At 37.5% G+C, this 22,201-nt stretch overlaps 1 protein-coding gene and 1 pseudogene across 3 annotated transcripts in view; both read right to left on the reverse strand.

Moving 5' to 3' along the window:
- SLC4A10 (solute carrier family 4 member 10) overlaps positions 1-22,201 on the reverse strand; it is a 223,040-nt gene that overhangs the window by 67,675 nt on the left and 133,164 nt on the right. For all 3 annotated transcript variants that reach the window (XM_035007903.1, XM_035007904.1, XM_035007905.1), the window contains 5 exons: positions 19,035-19,181; positions 9,705-9,805; positions 6,286-6,460; positions 5,328-5,461; positions 4,683-4,928 (listed from right to left, as the gene is read on the reverse strand). In XM_035007903.1, the coding sequence (XP_034863794.1) occupies positions 4,683-4,928; positions 5,328-5,461; positions 6,286-6,460; positions 9,705-9,805; positions 19,035-19,181 (803 nt within the window). The remainder of the gene's footprint in view (positions 1-4,682; positions 4,929-5,327; positions 5,462-6,285; positions 6,461-9,704; positions 9,806-19,034; positions 19,182-22,201) is intronic.
- LOC118012402 lies at positions 17,113-18,122 on the reverse strand (annotated as a pseudogene).

The following is a 22,201-nucleotide window of genomic DNA, read 5'->3' on the forward strand; positions in this document are numbered from 1 at the left end:
ATTAACTTGGTGAAGTTACACATACATTATACAAATAAATACATAACCATAAAAGTATAATTATAAACTAATGTTGCAAGAAATCTGGGTAAGTTTGTCAAGTGTATATGTAGTAAAAATCTGATTTAAAAAAGCTGAAACACAGGGGTTTCTCTAAAGCTGAGTTTTATTCTTTATTTTTTGACTAGAGAATACTACAAGGTCAATGAGCTATGAGAATTTCCCTTTCATCTTCTTTCTCCATACATCTCTGAGAAACTTTTCAATCTCTGCTAGAGGTTGCAATTCTGCCTCTCGTTCTTCCAGATGACTTATCCACCATATTGGCACCCTGTCTAAATCTTCAGTCAGAACTAGTTTTATGGATCTGGATTTGTACATCTTTATCCCACATTAAGATTTTCATAACATCTCAAGTTTATTCAAAACTTGTGGTTGAAATCTTTAAGAGTCATGTTAAAGTTACTGTCAAAGAGCACAGTTGTCTTTACTTGCCAGACAAGATTGGCCAGGTGATGTCAATTATTTTATAACATGTTCAGTTAATCAATATGTATCACTTACTATAGTTATGGTATTATGCTGGGGTTGGAGGGATAAAATTATTGCATGTTTTCTACCTTCAAGGAGGCTCAAATCTAGTTGAGGAGATAAGAAAAATAATATTCTTCTATGAGTATAAGGTCAGTCAATAAATAACATTTATCCAGAATAGTCCTGGGTTATGTGGAAGGCTGGGAATTAGAATAAACAACAAAGAGGTAGGGGTAAAAAAACAAAACTAAACAAACAAAAAATCTTTCAGTAACCCAGTAGTAAAATCACTCCTCCTAATGACATGGTAATTGTTGGATATTATTTAACTCTAGTCTGCTAGCATATTGGAAACTAGAGTAATAGACCCTGCTCTTTGCTTTGACCCAACCAACTGCAAAGAATTAATACCACCCCAATTTTTCTTTAGCTAGCCATCTTTGAGAGCTTTAGATTATTACTATATATTGAAGGAACTTTCCATCTTATATAAGCAGAATGTTTTATTCTATTTTTGCCATTTCTTAAAATCAAAGCAACCTAGAAAAAGTTATTCCCACAAACTCATTACTTATTGCTAACTTGACATATTCAGCTTGATCATCTGGTGTAATGTATATATTCTTGAAACTAAATTGATTATCTTGACACTTGCACTTGGCACAATGAAAAGAAAGCTTATTGCTTCAAATATAAGGTCTACACATTACCACATTATAAGGTTAGGATGCCAGAGAAACTAGGAAAGTCTTTTTAAAAAAAATCAAAGACATTTTGTTATTTGGTTGGTAAAACTATGAATTTAAGAAAATCTGAATATAGGAGGCCCAAGTATAAAGAATATCTGAAACACAGATCCTAAATATGATGCCTTTTTCAATATCTTACACCTAAACAAAGATATGTGAAAGCATGGGCATATTAATTTTGCAAAGATTGCAGTCTCAGATATATTGCATCCTAGCTATGACATTTTCTAAGAATTTTTCTCATAAAAACTGTGAAAGCATGAGGCCAGCAACATCAGTAGAAAATTTTAGGTGAGCATGAGTATAATGGCACTTACAAACTGATGAGTGTGAAAGGGTCACAGTGGCAAGAACAAGAAAACCACCAAAAGTGTTATATGGAATCCATGAAACAGAAAATGCTTTCAAGCACATGTGTGAGGTTATACAATGCATTAGACATTTTCGTTAGCAATATTTTACTTACTTTTTTAAATGCACATGACTAAACGTACATTGATCAATATATGTGTTATATGCATAGCAAAATATTAGCTTTGCTTCTCCGAAGACCAGGTAATGGCACTACTGATCAGATTCATGAGCACAATGTGAGTGGTATTGGGAGCCTGGGAATCACAGCGTGAAAATTAAAGTGAGGATGGTACAGTACAGATATCTGATCAGCACATTTCCCAGGGAGACTGTCAACCTCCCTGTTTCTCTTACACCCATTTCAGCACCAAATGATACTAAAACCTCAGCACCCAGCAGAGTGAACCAGTCTTTCCTAATTGTGGTTGAGAAGAGCACTTGGGCAATGGAACACAGTGATTAGCACACATTCCTGCTCAGCCTTCAAATGATCCATTTTTGGATGCGTACACTGTGATAAAGCATAACTTGAACTTAAACTTGTGGGGATCTGTTCTTAGAAAAGTGGAGATGGAAACATTGAGAGAGTCAAGACCCATGCAACTCTCCTCCTGATTGCCCTGAAAAGCAGGAATCATGGACAAACAAAGCTATTTTTGCTCTCCAATTATCCTCTGAGCGTTTGTCTTACTGAACCCCACAATTTGTCTTGATCTCACCACTTTTATTTATTTATTTATTTATTTATTTATTTATTTATTTGAGACAGAGAGAATGAGAGAGAGAGAGCACATGAGAGGGGGGAGGGTCAGAGGCAGAAGCAGGCTCCCTGCCGAGCAGGGAGCCCGATGCGGAACTCGATCCCAGGACTCCAGGATCATGACCTGAGCCAAAGGCAGTCGCTTAACCAACTGAGCCACCCAGGCGCCCTTGATCTCACCACTTTTGGGGAGGTTGCAATCCCACATTTATCTACTCTCTCACCATCATCTCAAATCTCTCTCTTTCCTCTGCCTCTGTGTCCTCATTTCCAAACACAGATACCTTTTTTCTGTCACAAATGACCATTCGCGGGATCTCACTGCCCTCTCCAGCAGACACTGTTTTTCAGTTTCTTTGACACCAAAAGGGTCTGTGCATACTTTCTCCACGTCGTTACCGCCTACTCCCTTCTTCATCTTTTGCAAGCTAGCTTGTAGTTCTACCTCCCCTCCCTACCCGATGCTGTTTCTTAAGTTAATCATGATCTCTCTCCCTCGTTCGGTTTGATCTCTACCACTGTCCTCTAACAGTCTCTTGGCACAGCCTCATCCCTTGTCTTTGACAACCTGACATTATCCAGGTTTTTGTTTTTGTTTTTCTGATCCTTCTCTCTTATTTTGTCTTCTACCTTCAAGCTATGACCATTATCCAGGGCACAGTCTTCGCTTCTCTGATCTTTTTCCTTTTTAAACCCGGAGAGATATTAAATGGTATTCCTCAGTCGGAAGTACCTTAGAAGTGGCCACTGAGGGTTCAGGAACAACTGGAAGGGTGGACAGGTGGTGCCTCCCACCACTTCTAACAGAATAGTTCTGCTTTTACCTGATTTACTTGTTCTATGTTGTTTCTCTTGGAGAGTTTATTTGTATTCACCAGTGAACTAAAAATTGCATCAAAATCCTAAAACCTGAATCTAATTTCGTGTTTTACCACTATCTCTATGACTTTTGACAAATATTACAAAGTTTTAATGCATTTCTTACATCCAGACCTGTGCCTTTCCTTCCATCTGGACCTCTCTCTCTCCCACCCTATTCCTCAGCACCTTCCTAACTCCTACTGCTATTTTGGTCTTCTATGTCACTTCCTCCAGGAAGTCCTCTATGAACTCAAAATCTGGGTAGGGTGTTCTGGTGTGGTACCATTGCATTCTGTATCAATCTCTTAACACAGCACTTACTTCATTGTGTTGTCTGTTTGTCTACATTCCCTACTAAACTGGAAGCTCACTCAGAACAGAATATTATTTATACCTCTAGCATAGTGCTTGGCATGTAATAAGTTTGAAAAATCCAAGCGGATAAATATATATCTTAGCAAGGATATCCAAATTAGGTGACACTGCTCTTTAAAGAGAAATGAAAGGGCTATCCCTCATTCTGATCAAGCTGATCATTCTTCTGATTTGCCTGCTTCCTGAGTGTCCTTGACACCTCCTTCATCCACTTCTGAGTCCTGTTCACAACACCCTAACTATTTGCCTTTTGGGAAAGTTATTTTATATTTCCACTCTGGTTTTTCTTGTCTGAAACAGAGGTATACTGTTAAAGATATCTCTGATGACCAGGAAAAATTTAAGGTACTAAAAATCATGCTATTTTCAACACTGTATTATTACATCATTCTTAACAAAATTCTAACAATATAGTATTTTGGCCTAATTTCAACAGTTCCAATGTCTTCCACTAGTAAATAAAGGTAATAAATAAACCTTCAAAGGATTTGAAGCTATATCTAAGCAGTTTATAAGAAGAACGTTGGTAGTTAACTGCCTTGTAAAGAACATATTGCTTCAAATATTTGTTGTACAAAAATGTGTATATATAAATGCAACAAAAAAATCCTAAAATTAAATCAAAGAAAGGCGCAACGTAATGTCCACATACACTCTGCAAACACAGCATTAGAGAAATTTCAAACGGCTGGCGTACTAAAACTAGAAAGTGCAGTAGGTATAGTCCCATCTTTAATCCTAAACGGTGATATCACCTTCAACAGGCAAAGCCTGAGTACCTCCATCATAAAAGTTGTAAGTACTGAAAGCAAAATTACATTTAAATTCAGTGAGTTTTGTTTGTGTTTGTATAATGAGAAATCAAATGTCAGATAAGTAGCTAACGAAAGGACTTTTAAAATCCTGTTCAACTCTGAGAGTCTGTTCAGGGATTTAGATCGTGAATCAATTTAAGTCACTTTATATGCAGGGTGTTTCTCATATTTCTTAAAACAATAGCAATTTTGTAAAGAGAAAAACCCACAGCCAACAGGAGAAATATTACTTACGAGTATTGTGTCAGCAGTTCCAAATCATTATGCATGTTGATTGGATATGCTTCACTGAGTTCAAACAACTTCTCCAGGGCCTCATAAATGAAAATGATGCAAATAAGAGAAGCAAAAGCTTCTTCAGTAAACCGGGTGATATAGCAGACGAGGGAACTTGCATCGGTGGCCACGAGTATGATACACAGAGTTGCGGTCCAAAGTCCAATACTAGCTCTTAAAGATAGGTATGACAGCCCATATTCTCTAGAAGGAGGAAAAGAACAGTGGGAATAAGGTCATTTAACAGCTTGCCACCATTTTAAATAGATGGAAATAAGTCTAATTCAGGAAGTGAAAGTAAACAAGCTTCACATCCCATGAATATCTAAATTCAAGACTGTCTAAAGGGAACATCTTAAGGGGACAAAACTGAAAGGGGTTTCTCAGTGTTTAAAACAGAGTATCATTTTTTAGAAATTTTACTTAACATATTACACAAATCTTTTATTTTTCCTTTATTTCCATGGAGAGACAAAAATGGCAAACTGAATCTAATCAGCCACTTCTACCTCTCCCAGCAGACTCCGAATGTGATGCTGGGAGAAGTATAAATACAGTGGAGAAATAGAAAGGGGCTAAGGGCCAAAAGTATTTGACACTTACTTGCAAAATTTAAACAAAATTTTTTCAAACACCAAAACTGGTCCCGTACTGCCTAATATGGTAAGAGGCTGTCCACCAAAGAGAGAATAGGCTATCCCAGTCATAGATGCTCCAAAGAGAGATTCGATTGCACTCTGTGTGGAGATATAAATAAGTCCATTATCTAAGCTGTACAGGCAACCATTATAACTAGGGAGAAAATATTTAAAATACATGAGTATATTCTTTCTCCTTTGCTCTGAAAAGCCTAGCGACCTTGGGCAGGATGTGGGGTAGGAGGATAAGAAAAGGGACAAGCAGGGGTCCCTGGGTGGCTCAGTCGTTAAGCGTCTGCCTTCGGCTCAGGTCATGATCCCAGGGTCCTGGGATCGAGCCCCACGTCCGGTTCCCTGCCCCACGGGGAACCTGCTTCTCCTTCTCCCTTTGCCTCTCCCCCTGCTTGTGCTCTTTCTCGCTATCTCTGTAACTATCTGTCTCTCTCTGTCAAATAAATAAAATGTTAAAAAAAAAGATTAAAAAAAAGAAAAGGGACAAGCAGTCAGCAGAATATGAGTGGTACTCAGTGGGGATATGTCCTCTCCACATTCCTTATCTTGTTTTTTTTTTCCTACTAACAATTTACATGTATTCGTGGTAAGTGTCAGGACAGAAGCATAGCCTGTATAAATAGGAAATGCGCTCCTTGTGAGGTGAGAACCAGAGCAAAAAGCTAGCCAAGGATTGGGGGTCAGGAATGAGACCAGAACCTTGTGTGAGACTGAGAGCTAACTTCTGAGGTATTCTACTCCCAGAGTACCAGTTCTACCTGCCATCCAGGAAACTCATATGAAGTGTACCAGTAAGACCACACATCAAATCTCTCCTCATGACGGAATCCAAAAGCTTATGGACACTTATCTAACTATGAATCTTAAACACTGATTGAGCTTTAAAAATCCAAGGAAAGCATAATACATACTATACGACCTTCAGTTGCTTCTCCCAGCAGTCCTCCAAACGTGATAACAGGAGACATACACGCGCAGTAGAGAAACAGAAAAGATGCTAAGCACTGCAGGCTGAAAGCATCTCTGAAGTCACTCCAGAAGTATGGAGCTTTTCTTTTGATATCTAAAATAAGTCCCCCAAAAATCCTAAGACAGGGGGGAGAAACACAAGAGTGAAATCCAAATATAAAAAAAAACCCACACAAATCAAAACCCTCATTTACTCTGTTGCCAGGTCACAGTATACGTTTTCCATCAGCAGAGATGAGACCCATTTTAACCTGCTACATTGTATTATTGTGATCTACAGAGATGGCTTTGCACCACTATGTTACTTCAAGTCCTAACCAGATATTGGGCCAGCAACCAAAAAACCCCAGGTTCTCTTAAACAAGGTTCAGAGCAGTTCCTCCAACAAAATTCAAGTAATGAGATTTAAGGATTACTCTAATCTCCGTGCCATTTCTGTATCCATCAATTCCTCCTAAACTCGGGTCTACTACCCTCAATCACTGGCAGTATTTCCCAATTGTTTACATTTCATTTAGCATGGCAGAAAGTGAAGGTTAGGAAGGTAAACTGGCTTTCGTATTCTCCAATAGTGAGCATTACCCTGGAGAGAAGATGGAGTGTTTAACCACGGCTCCAGTTACCTACTTTCTCTGCCAAAATATTCCTCACCATGTATTGTTTCCAGGCATCTAAATGGCCTTATGGACAACAGGAATACCTAGTAAAGACAGATTGCTTCCATGATTGTTGCCATTTTTAGGAAATTAGGAAGGGGACCTTAAAATAACCAACCTAGAGGGCGCCTGGGTGGCTTAGTCAGTTAAGTGTCTGCCTTCAGCTCAGGTCATGATCCTGGAGTCCCAGGATCGAGTCCCGCATCGGGCTCCCTGCTCAGCAGGGAGTCTGCTTCTCCCCCTGACCCTCCCCCCTCTCATGCTATCATTCTCTCTCTCTCTCAATAAATAAATTTAAAAATCTTTTTAAAAAATTAATAAAAATAACCAACCTAGAAAAATGTAATTTTGATCCACTTTTATCTAGACATATCCCAACATCTATCATTCACAAGACAATGGTGACCTTCCTTGGTATAAATTCACTTATTCTAAATGTATCCAAAAACCACATTGAAGCACTTGAAAGGGGAGGGGCAAATAGCATTAAATTGTGAAATGCTCCCTAAAATTTAAGGACCAAAATGTTTTCAATCGACTAGGAACGAGAGTATTAATGAACAAGTATTCTCATTCTTTGAACATTTAATAATAATATGTGGATTTAACATTTGGCTACTAAGAGCTCTTTGTGCTCCATGGAATAAAGATGTCATATTAAAATGAATAAGACCATGATTAAGTTCCTACGGGAAGGTTAAAAAAACACATTATGTTCCAATATACTGCCAGTATGCTGATTATATTTGGATTATGCAAAAATATTAAGTTTTGTTACTTATTTTCTAGATAGATACATTCACTGGCAATCTAAAAATCACCTCAAAAATTATTGTTCTCTTGAGAAACAAATTCTGGTTTGCCTTGAAAAATGTATATCGTCAGGATAACTGAAAATTTTGACTATCATTTTTAATTGCCCTGATCTGACTGACATAGACACAATAGTAACATTAGTAACTATCTTACTATTATGTAAGTGATAGAATCACTACGTTTTTCTAGTGATTGCTTCCATCAGAAAGATAGGCAGTAGCAGAAACTGAGTGGGATGAAATTCTAACTGAAAAAAGGACATTTAAATCCAAAGAAGCTTACAGTGAACCCGTGAAACTCACACACACAGAGATCACCTTAGTTTCCCATACCTGTGTTTGTTAAACATATGCATAGGTTTTATTTGGGGAGGATCATTTCTGAATGATGTGTTAACTTATCAAAGTCACAATTCAAAATAGATTTAATCTACTATTTATTCATTCATTTATAATTTATACCCCACCTAATCCCCAAAATATTTTGAGGTGGTTATGAACTGTTACTTAGTGGTTAATATTTATAGGTTTGATAGTACTTCCTACTAGACCATTGTTTTCTAATTAATTACTTATTAGGGCATACATTAGTCTAAATAGCTATTATATTACTGTGTAATGAACGTGCTTTTAGCAGCAAAAATCTAAATCCGGAAGTGGGAGGTCATTGCAGAGAACAGTGCAAGGGCAGCCCAGATGTACACCAGCAACTCCAGGAGAGCAGATGAGTAATGGATACTTCAAGTCATGTCAGCAACAGAATCTGTGGAAGAACTCTGGAGAAGCGAAGATACCGGATATTGGTGACCTGGGAGGATTTAGGAAGCAGTAAGGAAAAGTGAACTTCGAAAAAAATCTAAGCTATGTGGCATGTTATACCTGAGAGAGAGAGAGAGAAAGAGAGAGAAAAAAAAGAACCACCCAAAATAAAAAGACAGCATTTGAAAATACGAAAGCAAACAGAAGGAGTAACCACGCTTCCAGTAAAGGGAAAAGGAAAAAATTGTTTGAATCATCTCAAATAATGTATGGAGCCCGAGGAAGACGTTCAAGGACATTTCCTCAGAGACAAAACATAGATAAAGGGAAAGAACAGAGAAGAATTAAAATGCACAGAGTTGTCAGAAACCGGAAAGTCGGCTTAGAGGACACAGTGAAAGCAGTCCGGAAATGGCCTTGAGAGGAGGGGAGTACCAATCCTGCAAAGCCTTTGCCATTGCCTTCAATTATAATGGAGGCTGTGTGCGCACATATTCCCTGAAGACAGACCCTCCCAAGGCTTTCTGATTTTCTGCTCACACATTGCTTGGAGAGAGACAAGCTGTCAAAAAACGATAAAGAACCATTTTAAGAAATAAATTGAAGCTTTCATCTCTTCAAAGATGTGTGATTAGAAAAATAAATCATATAGCTCTTTCAAATTACAACCATAAAAATAAAAAATACTATTATATACATCCTACTTGCATGTAATGAGACAGGGTCTATAAGACTGAGTTCTTGGTATTTATTTTTATTTCCATATTGAACTTGAAGCTTTCAACGGGCTCTTTTAGAAGGGGCAACTGACAGTTTTCTTATTCATTCTAAGAATCTGTGAATGCATTTTATGCACAGCAAAATGAAAGACTAGGTAAGATAAAATGGAATGATGTATCCACTTTAATAGTAACAAAAATCATTAGCAAATACTGGGAAATCAAATTAATCGGCATTAAATAGGTATTCAGGTACTAGGTATTCAAACAAATAAATAGGTATTCAAATAAATCAGTATTCACTAAGTACTCAAAGTCTAAAAAAAAATTACATCTCAAAACAGCAATTCCTGACACAAAGAACGGTGTCTCATTTGGTCTTTGAAGTCCCATACAAGTGCTTTTCACTAACCTTCCAGTTCGCTGGAGTTCGGGTCCACTATGTCCTCCGTGGGGCTCTGCTTCCCCATGAGCTGCTGTTCCATTCGGTACAGCAGGAATCTTCCTCTTCTCCTGCAGGAAGTTTTTTGTTTTTGTTTTTTAATTTCAGGTGCTAGTTGTAAATAACAAAAACAGATTTTTTTCCCTTGAGGCAATATGCAGAGTGGCTAAGAACCCAGGCTCTGTTACTTATTTGCTGCATGACTTCTAGCAAGTTATCTAAGCCTCCTAAAGCTTCAGTTCCCTCCTCCATTTACTAGTAGTAATAACATCTGTCAGTGGGATTGAGAAAATTAAATGACGTGATGGACATTTGTTCATTCTTTCAACTAATCTTTATTGGGTGCCTTGTGTGCCATGCATTGTTATGGATGCTAGAGAGGCAAAGATGAGCAAGAAAAAGCATTCTTACTGGAGACAAACAACAAATCTCTAACGTCAAGTAGAGATAGAGCTATGAAGACAAAGGAAGGAAAGGAAGGGGACAGAGAGACGAGGGCTGGGTAGGTTGGAGTGAGGAGGTACTAGGTATGGTGGCGTTATGTGCCTGGTATAGTTCAACTGTTCAATAAACTTAAACTATTACCATTAGCTATTTTTGAGGGTAGTTCCCTCTTTTATTCTGGCTGATATCTTCCTACCCATGGAATGATTTACAATATGGTTTTTTCTGACTCACAGAGATTCAAAGGATTATTACAAAAGGAGACTTCAGTTGAGCCATTGAAAAATTAGCTGAGGCTTATGTAAGTGCTGTTTTATTCACAAGTCTATTCCACCCACTTTTGTCAGTGACAGATATTTTTAAAAATTAGAAAATCCTACCTATCCGTTATCTTAGAGTATGCCAGCATGTTCAAAAGGACTTAAAAGGATCATAAAAATTCTTAAAGTGGTGCAATTAAAATTTTTACTTGACTGCCGTTCCAAAATAGCGTAATCATTATCAAATGTTCTTATGTACAATGGGATGTTTAGGTAAAATGGCACAGGTTTGAAACATGAGAAAAATAGGCTTTGAAATGCACAAAATATAGAAAAGTTCATTGTTTAACGTTTTTACAGTTTTCCAGGTATATGAATAGGTACATTGAACTAAAGTTCAAAGATAAAAGAGAGGATGTCTGTCAACTGATGGAGGAACTGCCTTTACATATAAATAATTATTATCCATTGTAAAGGGCTTTAAGAGTGGCCTCAGTACCTTCAATACCCAACAGTCACCCAGGAAACACTTCTTAGCTTCCACAAATCTCAGAAAGCAAGTGGTATTATTTGGTCTTCTGGGTCATTATCCCTCACTGGCTATGTTAACTCAGGGTCTTACGATGGAAAAAGCTATACTTAGATAAGGTGAATGATAAACCATGAAAGATATTAGCCATTCTAAAGCACCTGTTTCATCAAGGAGTGTTCATCTCATAGTAAGAGGGAAAGGTGTGTGAAAAGAGATGTATGAACAGTACTGACGAATATTCTGAGGAAAATATAGGAAATATTTTTTGTTCAGAAACACAGGTATTTTGATATTTTAAAACAAATCGATGAGTGAATATATATTTGACTACTCAAATTATACAATTTATTTAGTCAATCAACAAATACTTATTGAGAGCCGATTTGTGTCAGGTTCTTGGCCCCGCCACTAATACACCAGTGGACAAATCAGGTCTGTGGAGCTCACATTCTAATGGGGAATGCCAACAATAAAAAAATAAACACATAAGTAAATTAATTTTATGGTATGTTAGAAAGATTAAAACTACGTAAAAATAAAAATTTATAGTAGAGTAAGGCATGGTCTGAGGTGTGGGCTGGGTAGGCAGGGAGGAAAGAGTGGCAATTATAAACAGAACCATCAGATAGATCAGTGAGAAAAGTGTCATTTGAGAAAAATCTGAGGGAGTCAAGGGACTAAGCCGTGAGAATAACTGGGGGATATCCAGACAGGAAAGAAGAGCCAATGGGACAGTGTCAAGGCAGGAGTATGGCTGTAGGGTCTGAAGAACAAGGAACAAAGAAGCCAAATGGTTGGAGAGGAGCGAGCAAGGCAGAAAGTGGTAGTTTACTTTGAAGAGGTACAGGGAGGCCAGAGTAGGTTTAGTAAACCGTTGTAAGTATTTGGCTTTTGTTCTCAGTGAAATGAGTTAGTGTTGTAGGGTTTTGAGGAAAGGAGTAGCATGATCTCATTTGGAGTCACTCTGGCTGCTGTGTTGAGAACACAGGGGCCAAGGACACAAACAAGGAGACCAGTTAAAAAACTATTTTTAGAAATAGTAATATTTCTAATAAAAATAATCCAGGAGAAAAATGACGGTAGCTTGAACGAGGATGGTGGCAGTGACATCAATGAGAAGTGGTGTAATTCTAGATAAATATTAAAGGCGAAACCAAGAGTATTTCCTGGCAGAATGGAAATCTAAGAATAAATTAAAACTTAGTAATTTGGGCTTGATCAACAGTAAGATTGGAATTAGGACCTAACAAAAAAGAGGGTGCAGATAGAAGAGACTTTTTAAAAAGATCAGTTTCTTGTACACTTCAGGAAGCATCATATTGCCTTTTCTAACATAAATGCAAAGATGCATACAGGAACAGAAATGAGACAATCTACAATTCAGTTCAAACTTTGGACATGTCAAGGTTTAGATATCTAGAAGACAACCAAGTGAAGACATGGGACAGGCATTTGGATAAATAACTCTCAAGTTCAAAGTAAACAATAAATTTGGGAGAGGATTTAAAGCTATAAGATTGGATGATATTATCAGGAGAATGAGTGTAGGTAGAGAAGAGAAGATGACTACAGACTGAGCCTGCATCATTTCAAAATAAAGAAAGAAGAAACTGGCATAGGAGTCTGAGAAGGAGTGACCAGTGAGCTAGGAGGAAAATCAAGAATGTGGTGTTTTGGGAGTTAAGCAAAGAGAGTATATCAGGGAAAGGGAAATCATCAATTCTGTCAAATGCTGTTCACTGACAGGCTAAATGAAATTCAGACTGAGAGTTGACTATGGGATTGAGCATTGTGGAGATTTTTGGTGACCTTCATGTAAGTAATTTTAGTGAAGTGATGGGGACAAAAGCCTTATTGGAGAAAGTTTAAGAGAGACTTGGAGGAGAGGAACTGGAGCAGGTAGTACAGAGAACTCCTGTGCTATTTGGTTGCAGAGGGGAAAAAAAAAAAAAAAGGAATGGGTGAGTAGCTGATAGAGGTAGCAGTAAAAAGAGTTCTTTTTTTTTTTTTTTAAGATTTGCAAATTAAGGTTGCATGCTAGTAAAAATGATGTAATACAGAACAAAAGAATTGATGATATAGGAGAGAAAGAGGAGAATTGGTGGCATAATGTCTTTGAATAGGTTTGAAGAGATGGGATCTAGTGCAAAGGTAGAATGCTAACTTTGGATAATTCGTCAATAGTAATATATGGGAAGGCAGATTATGTGGGTGCAGATGCTGGTAGACAGATAGGCATGGTAGTGGAAGTCTATGGAAGTTCTCTTTGATCATTTCAAATTTCTCCGTGAAGTGGGAAGCAAGTCAAATCTGAAAGTGAGGGTCAGGAAGGATGTGCTGAAGATTTGAGGAGAGAAAACGGGTCTGAAATAGTCATCTAGAGAGAATTATTGGCCTAGGGGAGTATAGTATGATGAACTTGCAACATTAAGGGCCCACTTGAAGTATGTGGTCATGAATTAATGAGATCAGTCAGTGTAGTTATGTTTTCCTTCAGCTACGCTCAGCTGTATCAATGCAGGTACAGATTAAAGAGTTGGATTCACACAAGGTTGTGTTTTCAACAAGCAAGTAAAAGGTATGAGAGAAAAGCAAAGAAGTTTGGGGTATACACAAGGGAGTGATTATAATGCCCGACATAAAGTTCTAATGAATATTTTCAAGGTTATCCTTTGAGGTGACTAGTTATTCTTCTCTTAACTGAGAGGAAAAAGTGCTTAAAGATCTGTGATTTATGGGGTACCTGGGTCCCTCAATCAGTTAAGCACCTGACTCTTGATTTTGGCTCAGGTCATGATCTGAGGGTTGTGAGATCAAGCTCTGCATCTCCCTCTCCCTCTGCCCCCGCCCTCGCTCTTGTGTGTGCTCTCTCTCACAAAAAAACAAAAACAAAAACCTGTGATTCACGCATTTCAAAAGACCATAAAAACCATGGAAATTATCCCATGGGGGGAAAATAGTATTTGAATGAGTATGAAGTCAGAGTATTTAATATCTTTTAATTTATCTTGCTTCATTTAATGAAAGAAACCATAGTTCATAGTATCTGTTATTCAATTACAACATACATTTAAAAAATACTAATGTTGTAAAGAAGCATAGCAGAACCCAAATGCCTTGATTCCTAATTCAATGTTCTTTCTACTACTGCCTCTTAATACTCAGAACCCAATAATTAATCCTGATTTTAAAGAGTCCCATAAAAATAATTTTAAAAATAGAGTTCCCAGGCCTCAACTTGCTTCAAAAATATCATTCCTCAAAGGCAAGATGTTTTAAAAAATGCTTGACTTCAGATTTAATGTTTAAAAAACTAAATAGTGTTAACAAGTGACTTTTAAAGTCTCACTCTCAATGTATTAATATTTTCACAGAATTTTTCCAAATAACATCAGTTAAAGAGTTTCTTTCTTATTACTTCAAGAAGCATTATATTGCCTTTTCTAATATTGTAAGTGCAAAGATGTTTACAAGTACAAAAATAAGTCAATCATGACCTAAAAGTTACTCTTTAAGCAACTTCTTTTATTTTAGTAGTTTGAAATCAACTGAAATTATGTGGCTGTAGGTATAGAATCAGAAAATTGTCACTGTTGAGAAAAGGAAATCAAATAATCTTTAATAATTATGAAATGACTTCAGAATGAAAATATAGAAATAAGACATCAGTACATAGTTCTTAAATTGATAGTGAGATTAAGCTGACCTTTTTAAATACTCATGGCTGAGTGGTACACTTGTTCATCTGCCCACCTCTGGCTAACCAGGAAAACTTCTATGTCCAGGGCTGAGTCAACTAGGGCAGTAGAGTCTGATGGGTTGTACTCCACAGGGACAAGAACCCAAGACAAGGCTGACTAGATGACAACTGGGAGGGTGTCAGGAGGGATATTCAGTAGGAACAGAGGTGGCAATATGAGTGGGCTTAACAAACATTTGGCCACCAATCTCAACAAAGTCAGGCCTGCAATTAATAAATGTGACCCCAAATAATAGCAACAGTCTTTATTTTTACCTTTCTGGATTATATAATGAGTGAAATGCACACTGGATTTTTATAGGCAAAATTTTTATAATTTTTGTACCATATGTCCACACAAAGTCAATACATAAGATTATAATTTAAAAGTTATTCCCGGGGCGCCTGGGTGGCTCTGTCGGTTAAGCGACTGCCTTCAGCTCAGGTCATGATCCTGGAGTCCCGGGATCGAGTCCCGCATCAGGCTCCCTGCTTGGCAGGGAGTCTGCTCTTCCCTCTGACCCTCCCCCCTCTCATGTGCTCTCTCTCTCTCATTCTGTCTCAAATAAATAATAAAATCTTTTAAAAATAAATAAATAAATAAAAGTTATTCCCGATCATAAATATGATTAGCAGTAATGGGGAATTTTCTATATAATATGATTAAGCCAGCCACTGAATTTTCTTTTTTTTTTAATGTTGTCATTATTTTATTTTTAAAAATATTGATCCACCTGGAACTTGTAAACGTTCCAATTTAGTGCAAGGTAAAATTAAATAAATCTTAACATTAATTAGGGAAACAATACATACGTATCAAAAAGAACTTTTTTTTTACCTTTTTTTAAAGTTTTTATTTTAATCACCTGGTGCTTATCATGACAAGTACATTCCTTAATCCCCATCATGTATTTTACCTATCCTTCCACCCACCTCACCTCTAGTAACCATCAGCTTCTTCTCTACAGTTAAGAGTCTGTTTCTTCGTCTCGCTCCTTTTTTTTCCCCTTTACTCATTTGTTTTGTTTCTTAAATTCCACAAATTAGTCAAATCGAATGGTATTTATCTTTCTCTGACTGACTTATTTTGCCTAGCATTATACTCTGTAGCTCCATCTATGTTGTTGCAAATGGCAAGATGTCATTCTTTTTTACGGCTGAGTAATATATATATATACATACACCACTTCTTTATCCATTCATCAGTCGATGGACAACTTGGACTGCTTCCATATCTTGGCTATTTAAATAATGCTGCTATAAACACAGGGGTGCATGTATCCCTTTGAATTAGTGTTCTTGTATTCTTCAGATAAATACCCAATAGTGTGTCTACTGGACCAAAGGATGGTTCTACTTAACTTTTTGAGAAATCTCCATACTGTTTTCCATAGTGGCTGCACCAGTTTGCATTCCCACCAACAGTGCAAGAGGGTCATTTTTCCCCACATCCTTGCCAACACCTGTTATTTCTTGTTTTTGATTTTAGCCATTCTGACAGGTGTGAGGTGATAACTCATTGTGGTTCTGATTTGCATTTTCCTGATGGTGAGTTATGTTGAGCATCTTTTCATGTGTCTGTTGGCCATCTGGATGTCTTCTTTGGAGAAATGTCTGGTCATGTCTTCTGCCCATTTTTAATTGGATTATTGGGTTTGGGGTATTGAGTTTTATAAGTTCTTTACATATTTTGGATACTAACCCTTTATGGGATATCAAAAAAAACTTTAAAGCAGTAGAAAGCTTTGAAATGTCTTTGAAGTTTAATTTGTAGAAATACAGCAGAATAGGGCGCCTGGGTGGCTCAGTTGGTTAAGCTACTGCCTTCGGCTCAGGTCATGATCCTGGAGTCCCGGGATGGAGTCCCACATCAGGCTCCCTGCTCAGCAGGGAGTCTGCTTCTCCCTCTGACCCTCCTCCCTCTCATACTCTCTGTCTCTCATTCTCTCTCTCGCAAATAAAAAAAAAAAAAGAAAAAAAGAAAAATACAGCAGAATAAACATTTCTACTTGATAGACTTTAAAGAGTTTGACTGAGTAATGAAATGCTCAGTGTGGCAAGGTGGACTGAAGAGGCAGAAAACAAGGTCATATGACTTTGTTTTTCAACTTAGTGATAAATGATGTCAGCTAGGAAAAATATAAATTATTGAGTGCCTTACTGTATACATTTTTATCTAGTTTTCATTTGGTATAAGATGGCACATTCCAAAAACTATTATATGCAGAGAACAATCCTTTTCTAATCCTTTATGTCCATATGTTCCCATAAATATCAACATTAGAGTGTTTATTGCCTTGAGCTCAATCGAGGTACTGCATGACTTTAATGTGAATCCTTTAATGTTCTATAAGGTCATGGTATAACTGATTTTATGTAGAACATGTAGTTCTCATTTCTTAATTAGTTGCTCTGCTCCTTCTCTTTCATACTGAGTATAGTATCCACAGTTATTCCTATATCCTGCAGGGACCAGCCTTCCTCCACTTCCAGGGGCCTTCTGGGAAAGAAAGTAGAAAGGCTATATAGGGATGTGTGGTACCTGATTTTTTTCATCCAGTCAAATAAGACCTGTGAACTGCAACACTAAACAAACTTTCTTCTCAGGACCCACTTGGACATTGGAGAGCAATAACTACTTTTTCAGCTGTTTCAGGAGATTCTTTAGGTAGATCAAGAAGCTCCTTCTGTGTGGGCTCTTCAGCAGATGGTGAAACTTTGGTTAAAGGCTCAGGTTGGGGTGCCTGGGTGACTCAGTCAGTTAAGCAACTGACTCTTGATTTCTGCTCAGGTCCTGATCTCAAGGTGCGACCTAGTCCTGCAATGGGCTCTGGGCTGAGCATGGAGCCTGTTTAAGATTCTCTCTCTCCCTCTCCCTCTGCCCCAACCCACTGCTCATCCACACATGCACTCTCTCTCAAAACAAATAAATAAAGGCTCAGGCAAGTTGAGTCTCTGCTGCTTCTCTTGTGATGTTTCAAAAGATGTCTGACTTGTTTTCAAGCACCAAATCTTCATCACCCACAAGTTTATGACCATTGCTTAACAGGTTTCACCTGTTAACTGATAAAAGCACTCCTCCAGTTTTCTCAATTTCATTTCCTGGTGAGGTCTTAGAACATTCTCTATGTATCTACTGGCCTTCTCACCCTGTGCTTTGTGTTTTTTTCTGGCAAGTTTTTGCCTTTTCTTATTCTTCTCTTCTTTCAGATACACTTGGGAAGATTTAAATGAATTAAGCCATGAGGTAGTCACAGAAATAATTAAAGTAAGAAGGGCAAGTGGTAAGAAAATCTGGACACCCAGCAAAATTAGATCTTTAATTCCTAGATCAGGGATCCTATGCCGAGCTCCAGACAGAAGAAGGGAAGAGCAGAGAGGAGGAAAATGCCAATAACCCCATGAGAAGCCATAGTGGTGGGAGCCCCGTATCTGTGCAGGAGGTTGAATTTTCTTAATACTTGCCAATTTCAAAGAGCTATATCAACCAACAAGCAATGCTACAATCCAACTCAATTCTGACACTAGTTAATGGGAGATAGCATCAGATTCCAGGGTTGAGGGTTCATTCCTGCAAGATGGCCCCACGCCCCTCCCCAGGTTGCTACTTGAGCTTCTGACTGAGTGGCTATAAATCAGAGGTTCCCACGACCCTCTCCTCTGGTTCAATTAATTTGCTAGAGCTGCTCACAGAACTCAGGGCAACATTTTACTTATAGATTACTGGTTTATTACAAAAGAATATAACTCAGGAACACAGCCAGGTAGAGAGATGCACAGGGCAAGGTATGGGGAAAGGGCAGGAACTTCCATGCCCTCTCCAGACATGCTACTCTCCCCAATCTCCACGTGTTCACCACTTGGAAGCTCTCAGTTCCCTGTCCTTTTGGGATTCCATGGAGGCTTCATTACAGAGGCATGATTGATTAAACCATTGGCCACTGGGATTGAACTCAATCTCTAGCCCCTTCCACTCACTGGAGGTGAGAGGGTGGGACTGAAAGTTCCAAACCCTCTAGTCACATGCTTGGCTCCACTAGCCACCAGCCCCCATCCTGTGGTGAGTTCTAAAAGTCACCTCATTAACATAACAAAAGACACCTTTGTTGCTTTCCTCACTTAGGAAATTTCAAGGGGCTTAGGAGCTCTGTGCCAAAAAATGGAATGAATGCCAAATATATATTTGTTATTATAAATCACAACATCACAGAGGTTATAATTTAAATCACTTTGAATCTTTTGAATGAGTTATACCATTTCAGTACATGTATTTAAAAGACAACAAAATGATGGGATTTTTAAGAGTATTTTCAAATAAAACATACCTGAGAAGGAACATTTTTGGGAGGCTCTATACGAATGCTTGGATCCCATTCTCCAGGAGGGAGAACAGTAACCTGATCCAAAAATTCATCGATTCCTGATACCAAGTCATTGCGATCTTTAGCTTTGTAAGCAACATCATGAAATACCTATAGGAGGAAAAGAAAAAAACAATAAGTAAAAGATAAAAAAGCAATTATAAAAACTTAACATGTTCAGTGTTTTCATTTCCCAGTCATCTCACAATTTTAAAAAATAGGCAGCTCTAACTAAAGAAGTTTTTAATTTAAACTATTATAATTTAGTTTATTCTATGAATGCACACAGATACATATTTTTCTTAGAATGCTAGAATGAATGTTGAAATTTCTGGAGGCAAGAGTAAGAGAAAGGGAAAGGAGTAAGAAAGGAAGCTCATTAAACTAGAATTAAGGATCCAAGTTTGGCAGAGGTTATTTATGTGTGGGTAAATCAAACTTTCAGAAAGAAGCCCTTGCTTAAAAATAGAGATAATATTTATAGAATATGTTAAAAATTTTAGCAATATTTATACCCCAGAACATATAAACCAATTAAAAAGGTTTATTTTGTTTTAATTTTTAAATAATAATAAAGTTATAAATAGTATTCTCTGGGCATATATCATATCTACACAGTGTAGCAAGCAGACTGTAATATACCCATTCAGGTGTAACATAAGTCACTTTTAAATGTAAGTTATGATAATCAGTGTGTAAGTTAAACACATTGTCTTTTGTCTGCTATAGTGACTGAGATAAAGCAAGTCGAGATGGAGTGTCTATGGGCCTGGGTGCCTGAGTGACTATAATGAGCAGAACCCCTGTGCCAACTCATGATAGACAATGAGCATAATAGAAGGAAATCCTCATTGTTTTAAACCACTGAGATTTTAGGTGGTTATTCCTGCAGCATAACCTAATCTCTTCTGACTAACACACAGAGAAACAATATACTTAACATAACAAATGAAGAAAGTAAAAATAAAGATAAACTGGAAAAATTGATCTATACTAAACATCATATAAATATCTGGTACTTTTTGTATTTCATGTAATATGAAATGGAACAAATATTTCAGGCTTGGGGCTAGTAAATTATTCTTTATGCTGAGCTATGTATTACAATGGCCACATATTCCAAAATTTCCAGGGAAATTGTGCTTTCAAATGTTTTATTCTACTTTTAGACCATTTGTTTTAGTTTCTGCTTTGATACTCAATCTAAACTGCTGAAGAAGAGATAATGATTATTTTCAAAGGCTTTTTGTTTACTTTCCAGCCAAGAACTTTTCACAAAAGATTACTGGTGTGATAAATATACAGTCTTTGCTTAGGATAAATTGAAGACACCAAAGATATATTAATGGTTTAGTTGTATTTGGGAAAGATACATTTTTTTAAATATTGACAACACTGATTTCCCTGCCACAAGCCACTGAGTTTATAGCCCAGAATATCTATCCTCTTCTAACGAGTTTTATATGGCCATGAGACCTAATCTGAACATTTAAGAATTACAAATGTCTTTAATCCCAACGAGAGTTTAGCTACTTTACTAAACTCTCTTGAAATCTTTCTTGAGTTGATCTTTTAATTTAAAAATTGCTTCAAGAGATCACATGATCCTATACCTGCTTTAGATAAATGAATGTCCAAATTCATCCAGGACAGCTGATTTCCTATTATCTTAAAACTCCTCAGAGGTATAGATACCATAATTTGTTTGATTTTTAAATTAAAACATTCTTTACTATTGATTTCCTATCACCAATTTCCCCAATATCTTACTTTAAACAGCTTCTCTCCCTTCTCATTATGTAGCTAAGCTAACATTCTGATTTCAACATACATTTGACTTTTAAGAGAAGTCTTCCCTCATCCCCTCTCAAACAAGATTAGACATCTTGTTAATACTCTCCTAACACCTGCTTCTTTTTCTTGATAGTTTTCACTGTAATTATAATTATTTATCATAATTAATTGTTAATTATATAATTAGTTGCTTAATGCTTATTTTCCCTGCTAAAACATGAGCTCTGAACATTCATTGAATATTTATCAAACTACTTGTATGCTAAAGGTACAGCAGTGAATAAAACCAACAAAAATCCATCCCTCATGGAGCTTACATTCTAGTGGGAGGGGAGAGATGGAAAATAAACAATATAGTGAGTATATATTTTGTTGGAGGGTGGTATGTTCTATGCAGAAAAATGAAGCAGGAAAGAGGAATAGGGGTATGACTGGGGGATCCTGTGATTTAAACAGGGTGATTAAGGAAGGCCTCAATGAGACACTTTAGCAAAAAACAGGGTACTGGAAACAAGAGCTCCCCAGGCAGAGGGTAAAGCCAGTGCAAAAATTCTCAGGTGAGAGCAGGCATGTCATATTTGAGAAGTAGCTAGGAGGTCAGATCCAGGGAAGGAGTGAGCTAGAGGGAGAGTAACAGAAGATGAGGTCTGAGAGGAAAGGTCATCCTGTAGGATTTTGTAGATCTTCATAAGAATTTTGACTTTTACTCTGAATGAGATAAGAAGCCATTAGAAGGCCCTGCAGAAGAGTAGCTCTAGCTGTATATTGAGAACAGAATGAAATAGGCAATGGCAGAGAGAACAAGTAGGAGTCTGTTGCAATAATAGAATAATAATGGTGGCACAGAACAGGTGCTATGGGTAAGAACAAGTTGATAACAGTTCAGAAAGTCAGAAGTAGTAGAATTCCAGATATATTTTGAAAGTAGAGCCAGGAAGATTTATTGACAGACCAGATTTGAGTGTGAAAGATATAGAGGAGTCAAGGAGGACTTCATAAGGCCAGTGACCATGGCTTTAATTTTTAAAAAAAATTTTCTAAAGATTTTATTTATTCATTTGAGAGGGGAAGAGAGAGAGAGAAAGAGAGAGAGAGAGAGAGAGCACAAGCTGGGGGAGGGGCAGAGGGAGAGGGAGAAGTGCACTGAGCAGGGAGCCTGACACAGGGCTCGATCCCAGGACCCTGGGATCATGACTGAGCTGAAGGCAGAAGCTTAACTGACTGAGCCACCCAGGTACCCCCGTGGTTTTAACTTCTATCACACAACTAAGAACTGTCCTTCCTTCCTTCCTTCCTTCCTTCCTTCCTTCCTTCCTTCCTTCCTTCCTTCCTTCCTT

The sequence above is a fragment of the Mirounga leonina genome, unplaced genomic scaffold (genome assembly GCF_011800145.1).
Source record: "Mirounga leonina isolate KUSES-001 unplaced genomic scaffold, KU_Mleo_1.0 Mir_151, whole genome shotgun sequence".
NCBI classification, from domain to species: Eukaryota; Metazoa; Chordata; class Mammalia; order Carnivora; family Phocidae; genus Mirounga; species Mirounga leonina.